The sequence below is a fragment of the Saccostrea echinata genome, unplaced genomic scaffold, assembly GCF_033153115.1.
Source record: "Saccostrea echinata isolate AGI-Se365-2 ecotype Australia unplaced genomic scaffold, CSIRO_AGI_Sech_v1 ptg000012l, whole genome shotgun sequence".
Lineage (NCBI taxonomy): Eukaryota > Metazoa > Mollusca > Bivalvia > Ostreida > Ostreidae > Saccostrea > Saccostrea echinata.
In genome coordinates this window covers 21,596,045-21,617,909 of record NW_026889761.1, presented here as the reverse complement: position 1 = coordinate 21,617,909, position 21,865 = coordinate 21,596,045, and the positions used below count along the sequence as shown (strand labels likewise).

General features: G+C 35.5%; 1 protein-coding gene across 1 annotated transcript; it reads left to right on the top strand.

Annotated features, from left to right (window-relative positions):
• Nucleotides 1–297: 297 nt before the first annotated feature.
• Nucleotides 298–21,701, top strand: LOC133185127 (glutamate receptor ionotropic, kainate 2-like). Its single transcript, XM_061320186.1, is given in 26 exon segments — nt 298–534; nt 2,685–2,843; nt 3,344–3,619; nt 3,882–4,066; nt 4,380–4,433; nt 4,533–4,709; nt 5,616–5,777; nt 7,369–7,476; nt 7,869–7,964; nt 8,113–8,304; nt 8,667–9,009; nt 9,203–9,420; nt 12,063–12,288; nt 12,765–13,028; nt 15,941–16,036; nt 16,299–16,380; nt 16,667–16,826; nt 17,499–17,675; nt 17,840–18,004; nt 18,408–18,521; nt 19,210–19,401; nt 19,576–19,918; nt 20,018–20,235; nt 20,356–20,581; nt 20,935–21,197; nt 21,408–21,701. Coding segments are annotated over 26 exon segments (4,908 nt in total). The 5' UTR covers nt 298–416.
• The last annotated feature ends 164 nt before the right edge of the window (nt 21,702–21,865 follow it).

Below are 21,865 nucleotides of genomic sequence, written 5' to 3'. Positions count from 1 at the left end.
AACCCATCAAAAGCGATACATTTTTTTTTATATTGCGTTATAATTTTCATTTTTACTATATTATTAACCCCATCCCCGGTGGAAATCCTTGGTCCGTCCCTTTTTTACAATAACAAATGAAATGTATAGAGAAAATTACAGAAAAGCTACGAAGACAAGTGCTAAATAACAACTGTGAATGTTATATCTTTGTAATATACCTACATCTATATTTAACACACCTCTCTGATGTGAGCATCTGCTGTTAATAACACACGCGCATACACTGGTGTACCAACAACCATTGCCAGACTCATTTACTTCGTTATCAGGAAAACTTTGTGAACATGGTGAAGATATTTCTTTGTTTATAGGTTTATCATGGACACAAGTCTTACTAATGTGAAACTGGGTTGAAATTGAAATGCCATGATGTGATGTTTGAAGAAAAATACAGACGTATAATCATGCAGTGGACAGGGAGAATCGTTTTGATGGTAATATGTTCATCCCTGTTGGTTAGAGTCGACTGCCAGGAGAGAATAATAAGGGCAGGTAAGTCAAATAAGCACAACCTGCTTAGTGGCGAAGGAATACAAACAGAGTATCCGAAATATGTCCGACTTTTCGTTAGATCTCCGTAAAAGTTTCCACAATTTTTATTTCATTGTGGATATTATTGACCAAGAGACATTTCTGACTCAAGAAATGTGTAATGTTTGGATCCCCCCCCCCCCCCGACGATGTTGAGAGCAGAAACAAGGAAGTGTCTTTTTAAGGAAAGTTTTATAATGCATATACTCGAGCTCTCTCACGAGAGTCGTCCTCGGTTTATTGACATACCGGTATTCTACGTGGAATACAGCGATTAAGAATGGTTATGAAAAGAGCTAGTGTTTTTGAACTCATAAAAAATTTGAACTTTATTTTCTTAATGTCTGTTGAAGAGTTCCAATAATTGAAGGACCTTTGTGCAATTTTATGATGTCTAGTAAAGTTGTACACCTTTTCTGAACCAAACGTTGAGGAAATACCAGCTAAAAGTATATTTTTGTTAATTTTTTCTTTAAAAAAAATACAAGGATTTTAATCATTTGATATCTGTTCAAAACTTCTGAAAATGTTTGCTGATGTTTTGTGTAAGAACATATCATGGTACTATGATTGTAAATCAAGAATACCTCGAAAAATTATCAGTAGGAGAGGTACATTGTAAAATACTTGTACATGTACGTTGCGTATGACCTTAAGTTACCTATAGCATATTATTTACCGAGGAAACAGTTTTTTTCCAATACAATTTTTCATAACTGAGTACGATTGTTCTTAACAAGCGTTTAAAACTTTAATGTTCATCGTACCCCATGTATTAAAAATATAAATGTTTTTGCCAAAATTTTTTAATTAAACGGTTCTCAGTCAATGAAGCTATTCGGTTAAAGAGAGGTAAATCGTCTTACGAATAGAAAATAATTATTGTGCTTGTTTTAATTTATGACCTTGTATACGGTAACTTGTTAGGACACAAATCGCTTCAGTCTTGGAATAGGCTGATAAGGAAGAACTAAACATTTGTCGAATGAAGAGGAAAAGTATCGGGAAAGATATAAAAAAAAAGAACAATGTGGAAGTCTTAAGTCTAAATGTATAAACACGTTACCTGTTTACTACATGGATTTTAGTACGAACGAAATCCCTGGGGTATTTTTTAAATAGGCCGATAAACATAAGTAGTATAGGAAGAATTTTGTTTAAGCCTTGAACTGTCATGAAACAAGTGCCCACACACAGAGGTGAATGCATATTATTTAAATAAGGACATGTAAATCCACATATACTTTACAGGGAAGTATATAGTAGCGATTTCTGAACTGGGGCCGGGGGTGGGGGGGAGGGTTAGTTCAAAGTGAACACTAGATTATACAGATATAATAGTAAGTGAGTTTTAATGATTATTCAAAAAGTGTATTATTTTTCCCGCTGCTGCATTAATATAGTACTAAGTCGTCAGCATACTTAAAAAAAAATTGTAAAAGAGATATACTTACTATTGAAAAGTAAAATGCCAGCATAACTCTGAAAGCTATACTGGTAGCTTCCGTACAGTTTGAAATGTTCCGATTTTTTTTTATTTACCAAGTAAGCAATCAGAAATGGCGTATATCCTCTGTATTTACTCCCACTCAAGAAATTAAATTTATACCACTGAATGCTGTCATGTCATTTTTTTTTAGGTCTGTATACAGGTATATACATAAAGAATACACCCTTAATGCGTGGATCCAGAATTTTTTTTTCCAGGGGAGGGGTGGTCCACTCAAAAAAAATATTCCAAAGGCGGGAAAGGGGGGAGAGGGGGGGGGCACAGCTTTCCTTCACTTCATGAATTCTATATATATATAAAGATGCACCAGAATTTCAATAATTTCCGTTTTATTTTTCGGAGTCCATGATTAAACGTTGTTACAAAAACAAGGGATTTTTTAAGTAAGTACATCATTTTTCACTGTAAGAGTTTTATCCCTGATGGGAGCCACATTCTTTTAATCTTAAGATTGAATAGAATTTTTTTCATAAATATTTAAGACTTCAAACTGTCATGTCATATCAATGTTCTTTATAGCCTTACTGAGTATTTACGGTTGTAGCAGTGTACGTATACTGGGACATATAAGATAAGTTAATATTAATACAATTCATTCCAGATGCTCTTGTTGGCTATGAGGATGCGGCTTTAGAACTCGCCTTCAAGGAAACCATGGATAAGGCCCAACAACGTGCAGTCTACAGAAACAAAAATCTTAAAATAGAAGACTTCTTCTACAGAGTAAATTCGGAAGACAGTTTTGAAGTTTCCACGGAACGTAAAGCGGCTTTACTTTTCATATACATGTGGTTTAAAGAGGCTCTAAACACTGTAAACTAGAGTTCTAAAACAGTGAAAAAAATTTTTGCAGATAGAGTGGTCTCTTCTTAGATGTTGAACAAATAATACATAATTTTACTGTGTTATAGGACACAATTTGAAATCGATCTAAGTATTCTTAACATTGTATAGAGCAAGATAAAGTTTCCCATTTAAGCAAACAACAGTGATTTCTCTGTTCTTAAAATCCATTGTCTTTAAACAATTTTCCTGGAGGAAAAAGGCTGGAACCCTATGTTGCAAATTAACTACATAAACTCAATATGTACACCTTTATATGATATTTATATAATTTGCTCAATGCCCAAAAACATTTTTAATACACATTGTAAGTGTTTAGAGCTTCTCTGCAACTTTTAGTATACTCAGATTATTAAGCACCTTTGCAATAATCCAGCTTGAAATATGTTTTGTGATAAATACTTTAAATTAATTCAGTTTGTAGAGTGATCTCCTTCGGCAGTAAAGTGATATTCGGCACGAACTCTCGAACGTCTTCGGAATATGTGACGTCACTATGTAGTCAACTTTCAATACCTAACATTCAGATACACTGGAATCCGAACAAGATTGTGACGGACACCAAACGACCTGATAGGAACCACATGACCTTGAACCTTTATCCCTACCACCACACACTCAGCGCCGCCCACAGAGATCTGATCAGATTCTGGAAGTGGCACAAATTTGCTGTTCTTTACGAAGATAATGACGGTATGTTATTTCTGAAGTTAAAAGGAATATTTTAGAGATCACTAGGGAATATATATATCCTGGTAACTCCCCTGAACCAAGAAGTCCTTTTGGTTACAATCTCCATTTTGTATGACCTATTTTGGAAAAAGAATACTACTATATTAAATCTACATGTACAGTGTATATGTAAAATGGGATTTTTTGAGCAAAAAAGACTGAAAATTTGAATTTGTAAACTGAAATTAATATTTCCTTTCAATTTCACCTTCCTAAATGTTAGGCCTTATCCGACTTCAAGACATTTTGAAGCTGTCAGCCAAAGGACGTGTTGTCATTGCAACAAGGAAAATCGACTTTGTAAATAGAGGGAGTCTGAAGGACGTCTTAGAGGAGCTGAAGAAGGCGGAATATCAACAGATTGTTGTCGACTGTCATTATGAGAGAGTATACAATGTCCTGCAACAGGTTTGTATGAATTTATAGTAATAAAATGACTGAAATTTGAAGTTGATAATAAGAAGTATGAAAACAACAAGCGACGGACCAGACCAGAGCCAACAAAAATTCCCTATAGTTAACTATAGCAAAGTTTAATTTCCTTAAGTTGATTACCTCTGGGATCACGTACTAGTATTTAATTTATGCTATGGATCAGGCATGTTGTATTTTCTCCCTTCCTGATACATTTGTGGACATAACAAAGACAACAACAAAGCGACAAAACCGAAGAATGAAAGGAAATCCACAGTTAGATCGCAAAATTTACTCTACTTTACAGGCTGCTGAAACCGAGGCTCTGTCGGAATATTTCCACTATCATTTTATGACACTGGTAAGTTTTGTTTATGAATTACTGAATTATGAATTAGTGTGCTTGATTGCGATCAGCATCAGTCACCTTTGTCCGTAAGGGATATTCCTTAAATTTCAGGACTTGGGAGTCACCGACATCTCAGACTTCGCTGCATCCGGGGCCAACATTACGGCCCTGAGGATGGTTAACCCAGAACAATCTCTGGTCAAGAACGTCACAGAGGAATGGAAACAGTTGCAATTCAACATCCGGGGAAACAAATCCCCGCTACGAAAAGGCCAGCTGCAGATCCCAGTAAGTATTCACAAAGATGTGGATCTCCAATCAGTGAGAGGTTGTTAATGCAGAATAAAATAAAGAACCTCTTTGTCTGACTATATTCGTATCATGCAATTATAAACAGGGTGGTCTTTAGCAGTATATTTTGTAAAGTCCACCGATGTTTTGCTATTGGAAACCTCATACATGTATATCTGAACGATCGAAAAATAAAGTAAAAGGGTCACAGTGGCTCCATGTAATGAATATTCTGTGAAGTCTTATTTAATTCTATTCAGTGGTTACGGAGGAGTTGTGGATAAGAGATGGGTAAACCCCTCCCCCCCCCCCTTGATATAGAAAGAGTGGCAGTGTCTGTGTTTTGCTATGGGAAACCCTCTTTATCTGCCTGATAAAAAAAAAAATAAAATTGGAGATCCACAGTGCCATTATGCAATAAAGATTCTTTGAAAGTCTCATTAAATTTTATCCAATGGTACATGTATAGGAGGAGATGCAGATAAGAGATGGGTACCCCATTTAGTGTTACGGACGTACGGAAAGACGTATAGAAAAATGTACGGAAGGACGGAAACGCCCACTTATCTATATATTTCCTGATTTTCAAGCAGAAGGCTTAATAAGTGAAACGTTATACTAGTTACTGTTTTATATAACCTTTATAGTTATTTTGATTAGTCTGTTGTATGTTAGAATTGAGAAATCAAGCATTTTATTCAAAATAGACTGGCATTATGTGTTCATTGAAAAAAGATACCATGATGATGATGCAGTATACCATTCAATCAAAATATACAATGTCTTCTTTTGAGGATTTTCTTATACATGTATCAGTAAAAGAAAATTAATAGCATTCTTTACTAATAATTGTAATAGAATTTATTTTGGGACCATATTTAAAAATATTATCTTCTGTTACAGACAGAGACTGCCCTCATGCATGATGCTGTGTGGGTGTTTTTTCATGCAGTAAACGCTTTAAACGAACAGAACCCAAGTGCTCTGACGTCATTTGACAGGGTATCATGTGACACGTCAACACCCTGGAATTATGGGAAAGAATTACTGGATTTCATGAAAAGTGTAGGTGACAATTTCTAAGACAAATATTCAATGGCAGAATCAGAACATAAGTTTTTTAGTGTTTAAAATCAAGAGCTTGTTGAATGGCACTCTCGGGCACCTACATAAAACACAGTCTTCATTATAACCTTTTCATTTAGTTTTTATCGATCAGTTAATTTAAAAAAGTATAAAGTATCTGTAATTATGTACGCCTTGTGTCACCTCTTTGTATGTTCTTTACATATCAACTCTCTGTACCATCTCTCTGTATCAATTCTTTGTATCATCTTTCTCTAACATCTATCAGTATGTACATGTATATCTCTATGTAGCACCTTTATGTATGACCACTCATGTAGCATGTCTATATATCACCTCTCTGAATCACTTCTCTATGGCCTCTATGTATCACCTTTTTTACTATCTCCCAGTATCATTTTTAATTACTACTCTATGCCCGCGTGGCGCAGTGGTTAGAGCGTCTGCTCTAGAGTCGCGAAGTAAGGAGTTGATCCTTACGTCGCGGGTTCGAATCCCATTGTTAGACGTGGAGACGGTCCTTCGGATGAGACCGTATAAACCGAGGTCCCGTGTCGCAGTAGGTGCTGGCACGAAAAAGATCCCTCACTGCTCAATGGCCGTAAGTGCCGAGTATAGGACAAAATTTGCAGCTCTCCACCGGCAAGTGTAGGCGTCTCCATATGAGCGAAAAATTCTCGAGAGGGACGTTTAACAACATTCAAACAAACAAACCAAATCACCTCTCTTGATCACCACTCTGTATCATCGATGTATCACCTTTCTGTATCATCGATGTACCCCCTCTCTGTATCATCGATGTACCCCCTCTCTTTATCACCTCTCTACATAAGCACTCTGCATATATAAACTTCCTATATCATCTCTCTATATCACCTCTCTGTATTCTCTCTTTATCACATCTCTGTATCATCTCTATGTGTATATCACATCTCTGTATCATCTCCTTTTCATCATCATTACCTTTCTGAATCATCTCTCTGTCTATAAAACTCTCTGTATCATCTATCAATCTCACCTTTCTGTATCATCGTTGTTTCTGTATAACCTCTCTGTAACGCTTCTCTGTATCACCTCTACGTACCATCTCTATTATCTCTTAATATCATCGATGTATCATCTCTGAATCAACTCTTTGTATCATCTGTAGATCTGTAACACTTCTCTGTATCATCTCTAAATCACCTTCCTATATTATCTCTGAATAACCTGTCTGTATCATTTCTGAATCACCTCTCCGTGTCATCTGTCAGAATCATTTATCTGTATCATCTCCAAGTATCATTTCTATACCACATGCCTTAATAATCTTTCTACATTAAATCTCTGTACCAACTTTATGTATCTTCTTCCCGTATCACATCTGTGTTACCTCTCTGTGTCGTCTTTCTGTATACCATATTTTGGTCAATTCTGCATCACTTTATCATCTCTCTATAACACCCATCTGTATCATCTCTATTACCGCCCCGCCCCCCCCCCCCCCCCCACCATTTAACATAGATACATTGTACCTTATTTGTTTTTCTCTGTTATTGTGGCTACATATAACACCTCTATGATATTATAGGTACAGACGAAAGGGCTCACAGGGAATATAGAATTTGATGAGTATGGACAGAGGAACAATTTTGAGTTGGACGTCGTTAAACTCCGACAGAAAAACAACCTCCACAAGGTAATTTCATGTATATTCAATTGGAAGTGGTTTTTTCGGATTTGGGGTCTATATTGCAAATTGCATGACATAATTATTTATGAGAGTTTAAGCTTGTATATATGGATTCTAGTCCCAACAGAGTCAGAGCCGTTTGGTCCTAAAACTTTACTCAACCGAAAAAGTTAACCTTTTGCCAAACACATGGTATAAAGATGAAATGTTATTTAAATGAACTTCAGTTTCCAAACTGGACCCGTATTGATAACACCTCAAGAAGTTAAAAAATCAGCCTTTCTATAGCACTTACAATTGTAATTTTGTTTATTAAAGTAAAGTACTAGAAATATAAATTTTATCATAATAATACCAAAGTCGTCCCACTCGAGGTTTAACTAAGATTTTTACTGCAGATTGGCACTTGGAATTCCATGTCGTTCATCAACATTACTGACGATGAGGAACCATTGTCTCAGCTTAATAAAACCCTTAAGGTGTTGACTGTATTGGTGAGTGTACGTTAAATTCTTTTAGGTTCTGATTTTCAAAGAAAACTTATTTACCATTTTGATCAAGATGCCTAACATACTCGGAAGAAGATTGGATCTTATGCCCGGTTATTTTGACAATTATTGACCATGTGGTTGTCCATTGAAGGAACTCCCATATGCCTGGAAGAGGACAGATGAACAGGGTAACGTTGTATACGAGGGATTCTGTATTGATATTCTGAACGCCATTGCGGAGAAGTTGAAATTCAATTACGAAATACAAGCGGAAGATTCCTACGGAAATTGTTACCCGGATGAGGATTATTGCACTGGGATGTACCAGAAGCTAATTGACAGGGTATGACTTTGATAATCTGCCAGATTCATCATGTGTGGTCTCGCTTCCAAGATTGTTTTCTATGCTCATATATAAACATTTTCATTTGTCTTTGTCCGATAAGGAAATTGCTTTTTATCTTATTAAAGCCATTTGCTCATCACGTGACAGAACTGTCTTCTCGCTATTTGTGACTTACACACTGGGTAGTCTAAGATTTCTAACTTTTGAATAAAATTAATGTAATATCTCATTTTTTATTGAATCAAGGATCAGGTAAAAATATAAATATAAGGAAGAACTGCCTAGTTTTATGTTGATGATCAACCACTTTGATAATTTTATGCATAAAGTTTTTTTTTCTCTTCATTTTTTCCCCACAGAAAGCTGATTTAATTGTTGGGGGCATCACCATTACGTCGGCCCGTGAGCAGTATGTCGACTTCACCAAACCTTTTTGGAATCTCGGTATTACGATTTTATTCCGGAAACCAAAACCGAAACCTGTTCGTCTCTTTTCTTTCCTGGATCCCTTCCACAAGGATGTTTGGGTGTACATGATTGCCATATATCTGTGTGTGAGTTTTATGTTTTTCGTCATTGCCAGACTGACGCCTTACGAGTGGTGTAACCCTTACCCCTGTGATCAGGACGAAGACATTGTGGAGAACCAGTTTTCTGTTCTCAATAGTATGTGGCTCACAATTGGATCAATCTTGCAGCAAGGTAAACCCAACGTATTTTTCAACCGTCCATTCTGTAACTTTGAGTTGGATACATGAATCTCCAATGATTTAGTTTCTTAACACAATATGACCAGCATATGATACGGAAATAATTCTAACCTAATGATATTGCTTTAATAGTTTTAAATAATCCGATTTTTATCTTAAGCTGTAATTCATATTCCTTATTTCAGGTTGCGAGCTTGCGCCACGGACTGTCTCTACCAGAATGGTAGCGGGTGTATGGTGGTTCTTTACGCTGATCATCATTTCCTCCTACACCGCTAATCTCGCCGCCTTTCTAACGGCCGGCAGAATGCAGTCACCAATAGAAAGCGCCGCTGACCTTTCTAAGCAAACAGAAATCAAATACGGCACCTTACAAACTGGATCAACCTACAGTTTCTTTCAGGTTTTCATATTAAACAGAGTAATATAAGTAATAAAAGGAATCGTATTTTTATGCCCCTGGATCGAAAGATCCCGGGGGAATATTGTTTTTGTCCTGTCTGTCTGTTTGTCTGTCTTTCTGTTGTCAACTTTAACCTAGCCCATAACTATTGCGCTTTCAAGTGTAAGGCTTTAATATTTGACCTAAGTGTTCATTATGACAAGACCTTTCCATTGGTACAGAAATTTTTCATCATGTGACCTCAACTGTGTCCTTTGACCTACATTTGAAAAACTTTAACATTGGCCATAACTACTGCATTGTAGTCTACGCCCCACTCCAGAATTGTGTTACCATCGGGGGCATAGTGTTTCACAAACACATCTTGTTCAACTAATTTTTTTCATAGCATTTAAGGGAAATGGATAGGCATTTCTCTTTATCACAGGATTACAATATTGGCACTAGACCTAACTAAAATTGTTTAGTTGTACGTACCCTTTCTGTATCCTCTACGGCAATCTCATTAGGTACTGTATTGTGTCAGCGCCAACCGAGACTCTCTTTGTACGTATTGCTGTTCTCTTTGAGAGACCTATGATTTGTCTCAATAGTATTTAATATACAACTATGGACTGTTCAGAAGGGAGACATCGCTAATTATCAGGTCTGCATAGGGTTGTCACCCAAGGGCGCTTGCGCCCGAGGGTGACAACCCTTCTCAGGCATGATAATTGGTGTTGTCTCCTTTGAAGTCCCTTCTAAACAGTCCATAATAGTTTTATTATTCTGAAGAATTTAAATTATAAATAAAAGAGTAGAAAATACCGATCAAACCTCTTGCGTTCTCTTACACACTGCTTTCAAAATATGTCAACAGACAACTTTTACGTCACCGTTAGAATTTATTGTTTACCGATCCCGCATTTATATCAGTTATATAACTATAAATGTGATTCACTTTATTTTCGTCTAAAGGGAGACAACATAGTTGTCATCCTGCACGCTCAGTTGCGCTATTTCATTGTCATCTGAAGGGAGACAACACAGTTGTCACCCTGCGCGTGAGACATTATATAAATAGTGCACGTTTTTGAGGGTAACAGTTGAAATTGACACCCCAAGGAAAACCATTGTCAACCGACGCGTCAGCGGAGGTTGACAATGGTTTTCCGAGGGGTGTCAATTTCAACTGTTACCCTCAAAAACGTGCACTATTTATTTTATTATACTGAATGTCTTATTGATTTCGGATGTCATAAAAAATTTCGGAGATCGTCGTTAAGTTCACGCTTAGACAGCTTTCAAACTCCCCGCTTCCATTTTTCTCAATCAGAAAGCTTCGGAAAAGATTTACCAACCTCTTTATTGTTTGTTTGCTACTCAAAAAGTCCTTTATCATCTAAATTTGCACTCGCAAGGATGTTTCGTCTGTCGTTTGTTGTTTTCAAGTAAGCTACATCGGACGCAAGCTTTTATTGACGTCGTTAATTCGGCTTCTTTCAAACGCACAACCGACGTCTTGAGAATTCTACGGTGAACCGTACGCGCATGATTTGAACGCATGTGACATTTTCGTAATGTTACCCGTTGTCAAGTGTGTTGCTAACGCTGAAGGTAACATTACGGATTGTTAAATGCGTCTTAACCAATCAGATTTTAGTATTTAACATGAAAGTATAATAACACGAATTGTCTCTCAGCACGCGACTCAGATTGACTGTATTATTCTGATGGTTATAATACATATAGAGTTTACCTTTTAATCAATTATTTGAAAGTCCTACAAAATGCAGGTATTATTCAACCGAAATTCAAGATCTCCTGCACACGTTCGTGCGCTCTATTTATTGAGCAGCCGCGGAGTTTCTTCAAAGTTGAAAATTTCAATACTAGTGTGCGAAGATCCTTATGTAGTTAAATGATATGATCTCCGCTGGAATTAAAACGTTTAAATAGCAGGAAGCCAGGGAAAATGTTCATAACAACCATTTTGTACCACATCTACTACGTTAACATATTGCTCAAAATTCCTCAATCATACACCTTAGGGTTGGACGTAATAAAGTACATGTAAATAGAGCAGTGTAAATTTAAAAACAAAATGAAAATCTGGGTAAGAAAAAAGCTTTTGATTATATTGTTTAAGTGAAATCAAAGCATCTTTAGAACTAAGTCATGAAGCATGGGTTCTGATGGGAGCCAAAATAGGATTCTAAGGCATAAGATATTTATTGCAATTGCAGGAAATATTATTACAGGCTAAGGTTACAAGATTTTATTAATTTATAATTCTGCAATAGAATTCAATGTTTGCTGAAAGTGGGAATATGCCTTTAAAATATTTCTCAAATGAAACAAAAATGCATCTCGAGGCATTGGCCGAACACAGCTGATTCCTTGTGAGGCATCTGGCAAACGTAACCATTTGCGCACAGATGATGCGATGGACTACACTGTACTTTGTTTAATACTCACACCTTCTTTTAAATTTATCATAAAATTTTAAGTACTGAGGAGCTTTGTTTTACTGCAATTACTTTGAACATTTATACACTTACATAGTAAATAAGCTTACGTTTTTACGTAGGCTTCAAGTTTGACATCTGAAAAATGCACTTCCCAACCATTTCCTTTATAAGGAATTCTTGTTATATTTTCAGAATTCCATCTTTCCTGTCTATCAGAGAATGTTTGCGTTTATGAAAAAGCAGAAACCTTCAGTGTTTGTACTAAATTCTGGTAAGGGAGAGGAACGTGTACTTAAGGGGAATTACGCCTACTTTGCTGAATCCACAACTGTGGAATACAAGGTGGAGAGGGACTGTGATCTTACGCAGATCGGAAACTGGCTCAACTCGGTCGGATATGGAATAGCTCTTCCTAAAGGTTAGAACCGGTAACAAATAAGCTCTAATTAAAAGTTAGAACCTTTAATAAGCCTCGATCTGTCTCTTCTTGGTATAATTACGAACATCTACAAGAATTAGCTGTGTCTGAAGGTTAGAATTTTGATATCGAACGTAACAATCTCATTAGGCAAAGAGAAAAGTTAAATAATCCAGCTGATTTTTTTTTTAGGGGGGGGGGGGTAGAAAAATCAAGCCCTTACTTTACCATCAAATTGTAAATTGCTGCCCATCTTACGTTCTCACGATAACTAGATAAAAGCTAGACAAAGTTACATTGATTTAAACAAAATTGCGACAGTCTAAAACGTGTTCCTTCATAAATATGTCTCTTCCTTTTAACGAAAGGGAGGTATGTTTCCGGGGTGCGGGTGGGGATCCAAAAGTTATTGTTTGGATATTTGACAGCTTAAGTAATTATGAATTTTTTATCTTGACCTTTATGTTTGTAACAAGGCTCTCCGTACAGACACAAGATATCGCAGGAGATATTATATTTAATGGACAAACAGATCATCAAGAAGTTCTACAACAAATGGTGGAAACGGAAGTACATAAACCAGACCTGTGAAACAGAGAAGAAGGAGAATAATAATGCTCTCAAAATCGAGAACATAGGCGGGGTATTTGTAGTACTGATGGGCGGTGTTGGCATCGCTATGGTGATAGCAGTGATTGAGTTTGTCTACTATGCCTGGACTAAAAGGGATCTTCCGGTACGACTTTCTTCTCTCTCTCTCTGATCTTTCACACACACACAAACATTGAGTTTCTACATATGTATATCTACATTATACATTTTTAAAAAAATTCTTCATGGTGTTGCAGGACCCGATATGTACTCAAGTTAAAGACGAATTATGTTTTGCCTTGCGCTGCTTTGGACCTTCATCCAAACCGGCTGACCACGTGATCAGGGCCAGTAAAAGCGACCTCTCGCGGAATGCAGTGTCCACAGCGTCTTTAGGACACGAGTACGCAAACACTATCCGAGATATACACGCCTAACTTGTTCACGCCACAAAGATTCAAATATATAAAGTTTGTTTGAAAATTGCCTTTTTCCAAAGTAATTATTTTTTCACAGTTATGTTACATTTTATATTTCATGAAACTACACTCATTCGTTTTTATGGCAGAATCTGTACATATTGATATATTTTTTAGTTTTTTTTCATGTGTACATCGAAATTTGTAAATTTTCATTTGATTTTCATTCCATGCAAGTTTATATGTCATGTAAATAAATGTTAATTTTCATTTGATTTCATTCCATTAGAATTACTTTTCCAACATTCCCGTGTAGTGTTTATTTAGGTTTTACTTGTGTGTTTCCAAATGAGTTTATCGACTTAATGATATTATCTGATTAGTAAAAAAATGCCACCTTTCTTTCCTTTTACATAAATATATGTTTATTGTCTCCTTGTATATGATAATTTATAATTGAAGTTTTGAATTCAACTGGATTTGAATTTTATATATATATATATATATATATATATATATATATATATATATATATATATATATATATATATATATATATATATATATATATATATATATATATATATATATTCAAAAAATTAAAACAGGACATATTTGAGCCTCAGACTTTTATATTAGGTGGAAGAGATTGTGTTTGATACGTATGTTTGCCATTTATGTTGTCTTTACTATTAATATATTTATATCATACTGTATATATCTATATAGATCAAATGGTGGTTATTCTAGATCTTTAGATTGCTTATAAAGTATATAAGTTTGATTGATATTTTGAGTTTTAAGTTTTTTCCTGTATAAATTAATGTCACAACAACTGTAGTACCTATGTAGTTGATAGAGATTTTAAATGGCTCCTGGGTTTTAACTTCTTGTGTAGATATGATAGAAGAGAAACTAATTATTTGTTCATGTGTCAGTATGTGAAAATCACCGCCCCTCATATTTCATAATGTAGAACTTGTCATAACAAAAGTTTTAATTTATTACTTACAACTTAAAATTGTAACTTGAAAATGTTTCTATTCTATAGTAATGACAACTTTATTTTAAAAGGTCAAGTAGTGCCTAGTGTTTTGAATGAATATATCACATTTGTATTGTGCTTGTCAGGGGTTTTGATTTCGAATAAAAATGTCTTTTAAAAGATAAACATATTATAATCTCACCATATGTTCCGTCTTTCTCGTATCGGCACTGCATGATTTCTCTGTTTAATCACAAGTATACATGTATTTTTGGTGCTGAAGAAATTAGTTAATATTATTGAAATGTATTGTTTTGAACAAGTGTGAGGTGTATTGAACAATAAAAAGATTTTTTTTTTCTTTTTTATGTTGCATATATGAATTATATGTTTAGGAGTTGTTGTTTAGTGCCAGCACATTTTCTTTCTGCTATATCAAGTCCTTTAGAAGGAGGGATGCGTTAGGCACGATTTTAAAATTTAAAAAAATCTCAAAAAATATTTTTGAGGTAAAATAATTCATTATTCATCTGTTAAATGCTTAAATCCCTATTAATTGATGTACCTTGTATAATTAATTAAATCAATATACTCTCATTTCACTTGATTTGTATCGTTAAAATCTGAAAATGTTTGCATAAAACATCCCTTAAGTTATTAGTCCCGTGACCTCCGCCATGTTTTTTCTTATATTACAACATCGATACCCCTTTGAGACTCCTCCCTTTGTCATTAGGCTTGACTAATTAGAAACATTATACCAGCATTTGTCCACAGCATATTTTAAGTTGATTTAAATTCCGTTAATTTATCCTTTTATGAAAGATGAGTTACATAACTAAGTTTGTGTTTCACGTTTCACGCTTAGAATGAGAAGTTTTGCATTATAAGCCCCCAAAAATTTGAAATTGGGATTTGTCAATCGATTGCTAATTTGAAAATGAGGATGGCGTTTTATTGAGGATGTCCAGCTGCACGAGGACTTAGAAAATAGGTTAGACAGGGACATATTACCCCTGTAGTGAAATAAACAAACAGACATCTAAGGTAAGTTTACGGTAAACCAAAAATAATCTACGACAAATTTTGATTACCTAGACATAGAATTTTTTGAAAACATTTTCTTGCTAAATGTTTAATTCCAAAAGAATGCTGTATATGGATTTCCCTTTATGTATGTTTTTACAGAATTTAGAGGGGGTCTAATGATGTGGACACATTGTACAACCGCCTGCCCAGTGGTTCAATCGCGGATTTCAATAAAAGTTTCAAAGCATGAATATATGTAAATTTATTTATAATCGAATTCAATGTAGTGTTCTGCGATTTTGAATCTTCCATTTTTTTTTTAATTCGGGATATTCTTTTCCTTCAAAATTGTCTCATTTTACATATACTAAATTTTTCATTTCATATAGTTTCATGCTGCTGTCAATTTCATTTCAACCTTCATTTAAGTTTCCTATTTCACATATTTTTTAATCATGATATTTCAAAAATATTAAAAATACCAATAAAACACAACAGTCATGTTAGTAGTACCGATCCATTATCAATGAATCTTTGGACATTTAGTAACCCTACATTTGGTGATTCGATTCTTTAAGAGTACCGTGAACAGAGATATTGATGAACATTTCTAGTGTCTAACGATTTACAGGTGCGTGTGTTCTGTCTTGAATGGCATCACTACTCGCCTTGGTCCTGGTAACGCTGGTGCTCAGAAATGTGGACACCACAGATATACTAATAGGTATATTGGTGACATCAAAGTTAATTAATTTAATGTATCTAAACACGGGACAATAGACTTATACGTCAATGTGAATCTAGCAAATTGCTAAGATACTTTGATGTATCTCTGTTAATGTAGATTCTTTGATGTATCTCTGTTAATGTTATTAATATCTATCTTATTTATTAGTTAATTTAACAATGAAATCCATCAATCATTTTACACTCAAATGTAACTAAATATGAAAGGAAAATCTAATGAAGGAAATTCGAACTGCTAGATGGTTTCTTTGACTCGGAAGACACGCCCACGGAGCTGTCATTCAGGTGGACGTGTCAGCATGTGAACCTGAGGGGACTTCCGGAAAACAGGACCACGCCCATTCTGTTGGTGTACACCGTCAACAGAGTTAAGAACAATTCCATAAGCATTGGCAGGGATGGTAAAAAAAAAAAAACAACCCAGATAATCAAATTACGAAGATAATGTAAAGTGATTGTAAAATGTCAATGTCAATCTAATTTTGAAACTGTAATCAATTTGAAAATTGATATGTACTTGTACATTTAAGTCAATTAAACATAACCAGGTCTTATTGGTAAGGGTTTTCATAAGTTTTAATATTGTACAATAAACACTCTCTTATTTAGTCTGTCGCAGAATTGAAGCTGGTGCGAAAGTCATTTTTGGTCCCACTCCTGGAAAAGCTGCACATTATATCAAGTCTATCAGTAAAAACCTGGAAATCCCGCTAATCAATATCCATAATGAGATTCCTTCCGGGTCAAAGGAGAGCCGAGGGGTCTCTGTTAATTTGTTCCCTCACTATCTCGCACTCAGCCAAGCACACCGAGATCTCATCAAATATTGGAAATGGGGAAAGTTTACGATGCTTTATGAAGATAACGCAGGTAAGTCTTCAAGAGACACAAATTAATGATGATGAATAAAGAAACCCATTTCCTATTTATTGATATCACCCCTGTGATGTTCTAAAATTCTGCTCCAGGTCTAATTCGACTTCAAGAAATCTTCAGTTTGACTACTCTACCAGACGTAAGAATCAACTTACAACAACTCAACGTTAGGGATCCAGGAAGCTTTCTTGAATTATTTTTAGGCCTTAAAGATGCTGGCGAAAACAGGATTGTAATAGATTGTCATGCCACTCACATAAAGCTGATATTGAAAAAGGTATCATGATCATAATACGAATTTGAACAATTCTGAAATCTTGTAGTAACAATTTGACATTTTATTGGGTTTTTTTTTTCAGGCTATGCAAGTAAACGTACTCACCGAGTATTTTCACTTTCACTTTACAAATTTGGTGAGTTTCAAAAATTTTTTTGGAGTTTCAAATGTTCAATATATTAAAATATTTCCTGTATTCATTTATAATGCCGTAATTTGATCCCTTCTGCGGATCATCTTTGCTATGCATAAATAGTACTGATATTTCTTTACATCTTTGGTTCAGGATTTTAGTATAGTGGATTTGTCTCCCTTTATGTATTCTGGGGCAAACATGACGGGAATGAGGCTAGTTAACCTTGAAAACCCTAAGGTTGCTGCTGTCGTAAATCTCTGGAAGAAAGAACTAGAATCCAGCTCGTTCAGCCTTTCACCTTTGACCCCGGGTCAAACGCAAGTACCGGTCAGTACTGTCTATACGGATATGAAAGTCGCTGAATAATGTATATGATTGGAACCTGAAACCATTATTTCCAGCTGAGGAAATAATTCTTTTGGATGTTAAACAGACAACAGACTGGCATGATTACTATAAAGAAATTTATTTAATTTTTTTTTAAATATTAGATTGGAGCAGCGCTAATGCATGACGCCATTAATATGCTGTATCGTGGCGTTGACCTCCTTACAAAGAGGCGACATGTCAATTTTAACCGGAAAGTTAGTTGTGAAGGTGGAAATAACTCTCTACCATGGTTCAACGGAAACTCCCTAATCAGCGCTATCAAGATGGTAAGATACATAGAAGGCTTTGATTACACTTCTTTCTGTATTGTATGACTCGACAATTCATTGATTAAACGGTTGCCTAGGTGACGTATGAGGGACTGACTGGAAGGATCCGATTGGACAATCTTGGACAACGCCATAATTTCTCTCTTGACGTGGTTAAGGTTAAAGAGAAGCCTCTCTACAAGGTATTTTCTTCACGTTTTTACTTTGACCGATTGTTATACATGTATTAGTACTGCAAGAAAATTCGATATCTTTAATATGTTGGTCTCACAATTCAACAGCAGGAAAATACAAACACAATATTGTTGATACAAATTTCTTCTTAGAACATCTTGATAATCAAGATGCAATATTTATTATGAACTGCAAGTTAACGGGACCACTGTTTTGTTTTTATTAGATCGGTAGTTGGGACCACATACGAGGGATAAAAATCACAGCTAAATCCGAATTTCCTAGTGACGTCAGAAAGAACCTTCTGACCAATAAAACGCTCTCTGTCATCACAGTCTTGGTAAGGCATGACAAAGACCTGTGTTGTACGTTTTGTGATTCTTTCAACAAAATATTGAATTAAATACCTTAAGGTGATAACTGGTAAAAAAAAAATAAGAATGGACGTGAAAAAAGATATATGAAATGGCAATCTGACGGAATTCAGTCTAATGTATTTTTGAATATTAAGCTGTTTCAATTAAATATAGATGTATGGAATGTTAAAGAATTACAATTATAACAATAAATAATATATATTGTTATACCTTTAAAAATTTGTTCCTATATAAATCAGTACTAATAAAAGTCTAACATTTCCAATGTTTTACTGAGCGGGCATAAAAAAATCGATGTTTGACCGCGGAGTGAGATATTGGACCTGTCGATGAGATGTTGGACCTCTTACGTCACACAACGGGCGGGGTCAGTTAAATCTCATTTGCATTCGTTGGTGTTCGACATACATGTACATGTATGTCAAGAAAAAAAAACAACAACAAGTAAATAAAAGGTATTAACAAAACATTTATTGACTGTGTTCTCGGGCAAAATGCGTTTTGTCGACCCCTCGAACCAAACTGTTTGCCTGAGGCCTAATCTCAGGCAAACAGTTTGGTTCTTGGGTCCAACAAAACGCATGTTGCCCTCGAACCCAGTCAATAAATGTATATTACAAGTATTAAACATTAAATTCAATCTGTTTTCAGGAACCTCCCTACGTGTTCGAAGTCATAGACGATAACGGTACAGTGACGTATGAGGGATTTTGCATTGATCTTTTGGATTCTATCGCTGAAATACTCGGCTTCAATTACAATGTGACCCCTGAACCAAACGGTCACTATGGTAATTGTGATGGCGACATCTGTGATGGAATGGTCAAACAGCTAGTAGAGAGGGCAAGTTTATTTAGAAATGTCATTTTAGAAATAAATTTCATCAGTTCCTTTAAAGATTCTGACGATAATGAGTTGGTACATGTACCTGCATAGATACGAAATGTGATTTTTACCTGCTCACAGCTTCATTCATGACTATGTGTAATATAATAATCATCATATTTTTTCATCAAGAAAGTCGATTTAGCGGTGGCAGGGATGACTATCACTTACAGCCGGGAAGAGGTCATTGACTTCACAAAGCCCTTTTGGAACCTTGGAATTACGATCCTATTTCGGAAGCCCATGGCACCCCCCGCCGAACTGTTTAAATTTCTTTCACCTTTTACATTCGAACTTTGGGCCTACGTGTTAGCGGTGTATATTGTGGTCAGTATAATGATGTTTGTTACTGCCCGGCTAACCCCTAACGAGTGGGACAATCCTTACCCGTGTGACGCCCAAAACGATATCCAGGAAAACCAGTTTTCTGTCATGAATAGTCTGTGGTTCACCATTGGCGCATTAATGCAACAAGGTGTAGTGGAAGTCTTTCAGTTGATTTGTTTTTTTAGTAAGAATTACTTCCGTGTATTGGGTGAATTAATTCATAACAAGTACTTTTAAAATGAAATAGGTTCAGAGATTTCTCCAAAAGCAACATCAACTCGCTTGGTAGCAGGCGTCTGGTGGTTTTTTACCTTGATCATGATTTCATCGTACACCGCCAATATGGCTGCGTTCCTCACGATTGAAAGAATGGTGAATCCAATCGAGAGCGCAGAGGATCTGGCAAATCAAAACGAAATCAAGTATGGGACACTCGAATCGGGGAGCAGTAGAGCATTTTTTGCTGTGAGTCACCGTGAAGTTTAGTTGATTGAGTTTTCATTTTTGTTAACGGTCAAATTCGTTTGTTTTTATTCATAGTAAAATTGGATTAATTTGATCTTTTTGAGCATTGTGTGCTTACAGGGCTCCAACGCCCAACTATACAAAAAGATGTATATGGCCATGAAATCAGCTACTCCTAGCGTGTTTGTAAAATCGTCCAATGAGGGAGAAAAGCGAGTAATGGCGGGAAACTATGCTTACTTGGCTGAATCGACAACGGTAGAGTATAGAATTGCCAGGAACTGTGACCTAATGCAGGTGGGACAACAACTTGACTCTAAAGGGTATGGAATTGGACTCCCCAGAGGTAAGATGCTGACAAATTGAACTAAATATATAAATAGTCTTAGAAAAAGGATTCCAAAACTATTGTAATTGCTTCATGGTACTCTAATTTCTTTTTGTCTAAGCACAGCAAAGTTTTTCAATAACAGTTGAAGAATTAACTAGTATATTAGGTAAACTCAGATCTACTGTTATAGTCTAGGACAATCATGTAAGCAAATCCTATTTGTTGACCGTATTTAGTGATCGACATTCAGGTGTTTTTAAAATTAGCAGAATATATAAAGTATGACTTTAATTTATTTCACCAGCTAGATAAAAACGCATCTTTACGTTATATATTTGTTTTGATTTTCAAAATAATTTTTTTTCAAGATTCACCATATAGAGACAAACTATCAAGCGCCATCTTGCATCTACAAGAAGGGGGAGTAATTCAATCCCTGTACGACAAATGGTGGAAACGAAAAAATATCAACAAATTTTGTGACGACAATAAAGCGCCATCTACAAAGGCTTTGGAACTGAAGAATGTAGGGGGCGTCTTTGTTCTCGTATTGACGGGGACTGTCTGCGGGTTGCTGATTGCTATAATTGAATTCATCTGCAATGCAAGAAAGATATCAAAGAAAGGAGAGGTATATTTAATTATATGTTAAACGCACCATTGACAAATAAGTCGTTCATTTTACGTAAACATCGTATTCAGTATACTAGTACTTACTGTATACAAATCACGTGGTAATATTGAGTTTTTGGATTGTTTGTTTTACAGAACTCATATACATGTACTTTTTGTACACAAAAGATATGATTGTGAGCTTTTTGATGGCTATTTTGTTTTACAGAATTCATTGTGGTTTGAAGTAAAACAGCAACTCTACTTTGCTGTTAGATGCTGTAAATTTCGTAGAATTCCCAAAAGTGTCTCGTCGCTAAGCGTTGCAGCGGACGATTTGGAAACGAAGAACGAAGACGAGCGGAAGTGCGATGACTGCGATACGCTAAACAATCAGAACTTACCAATTAAAGAAAAGGTGCTGCTTTTGCAAAACAGTGATCAAGAGAAAACTCTCAGTAATGGCATCATTCCTTCAACAAATGTTGACAGAATTATGACTGAAAGTTCAAGTGAAGTCTAAAAAGTTTCGAGATATACATCATGTTGGAAAACCAGACTGTTATACAGTTAATGAATCAATTGACGCCAATACCACTTGTCACAAACACTAAAAATTGAAGGAACTTTTAATGATTTTAACAATGTGCAATAACTGAGTCGTAAAACCTGTAATTCCAATTATGT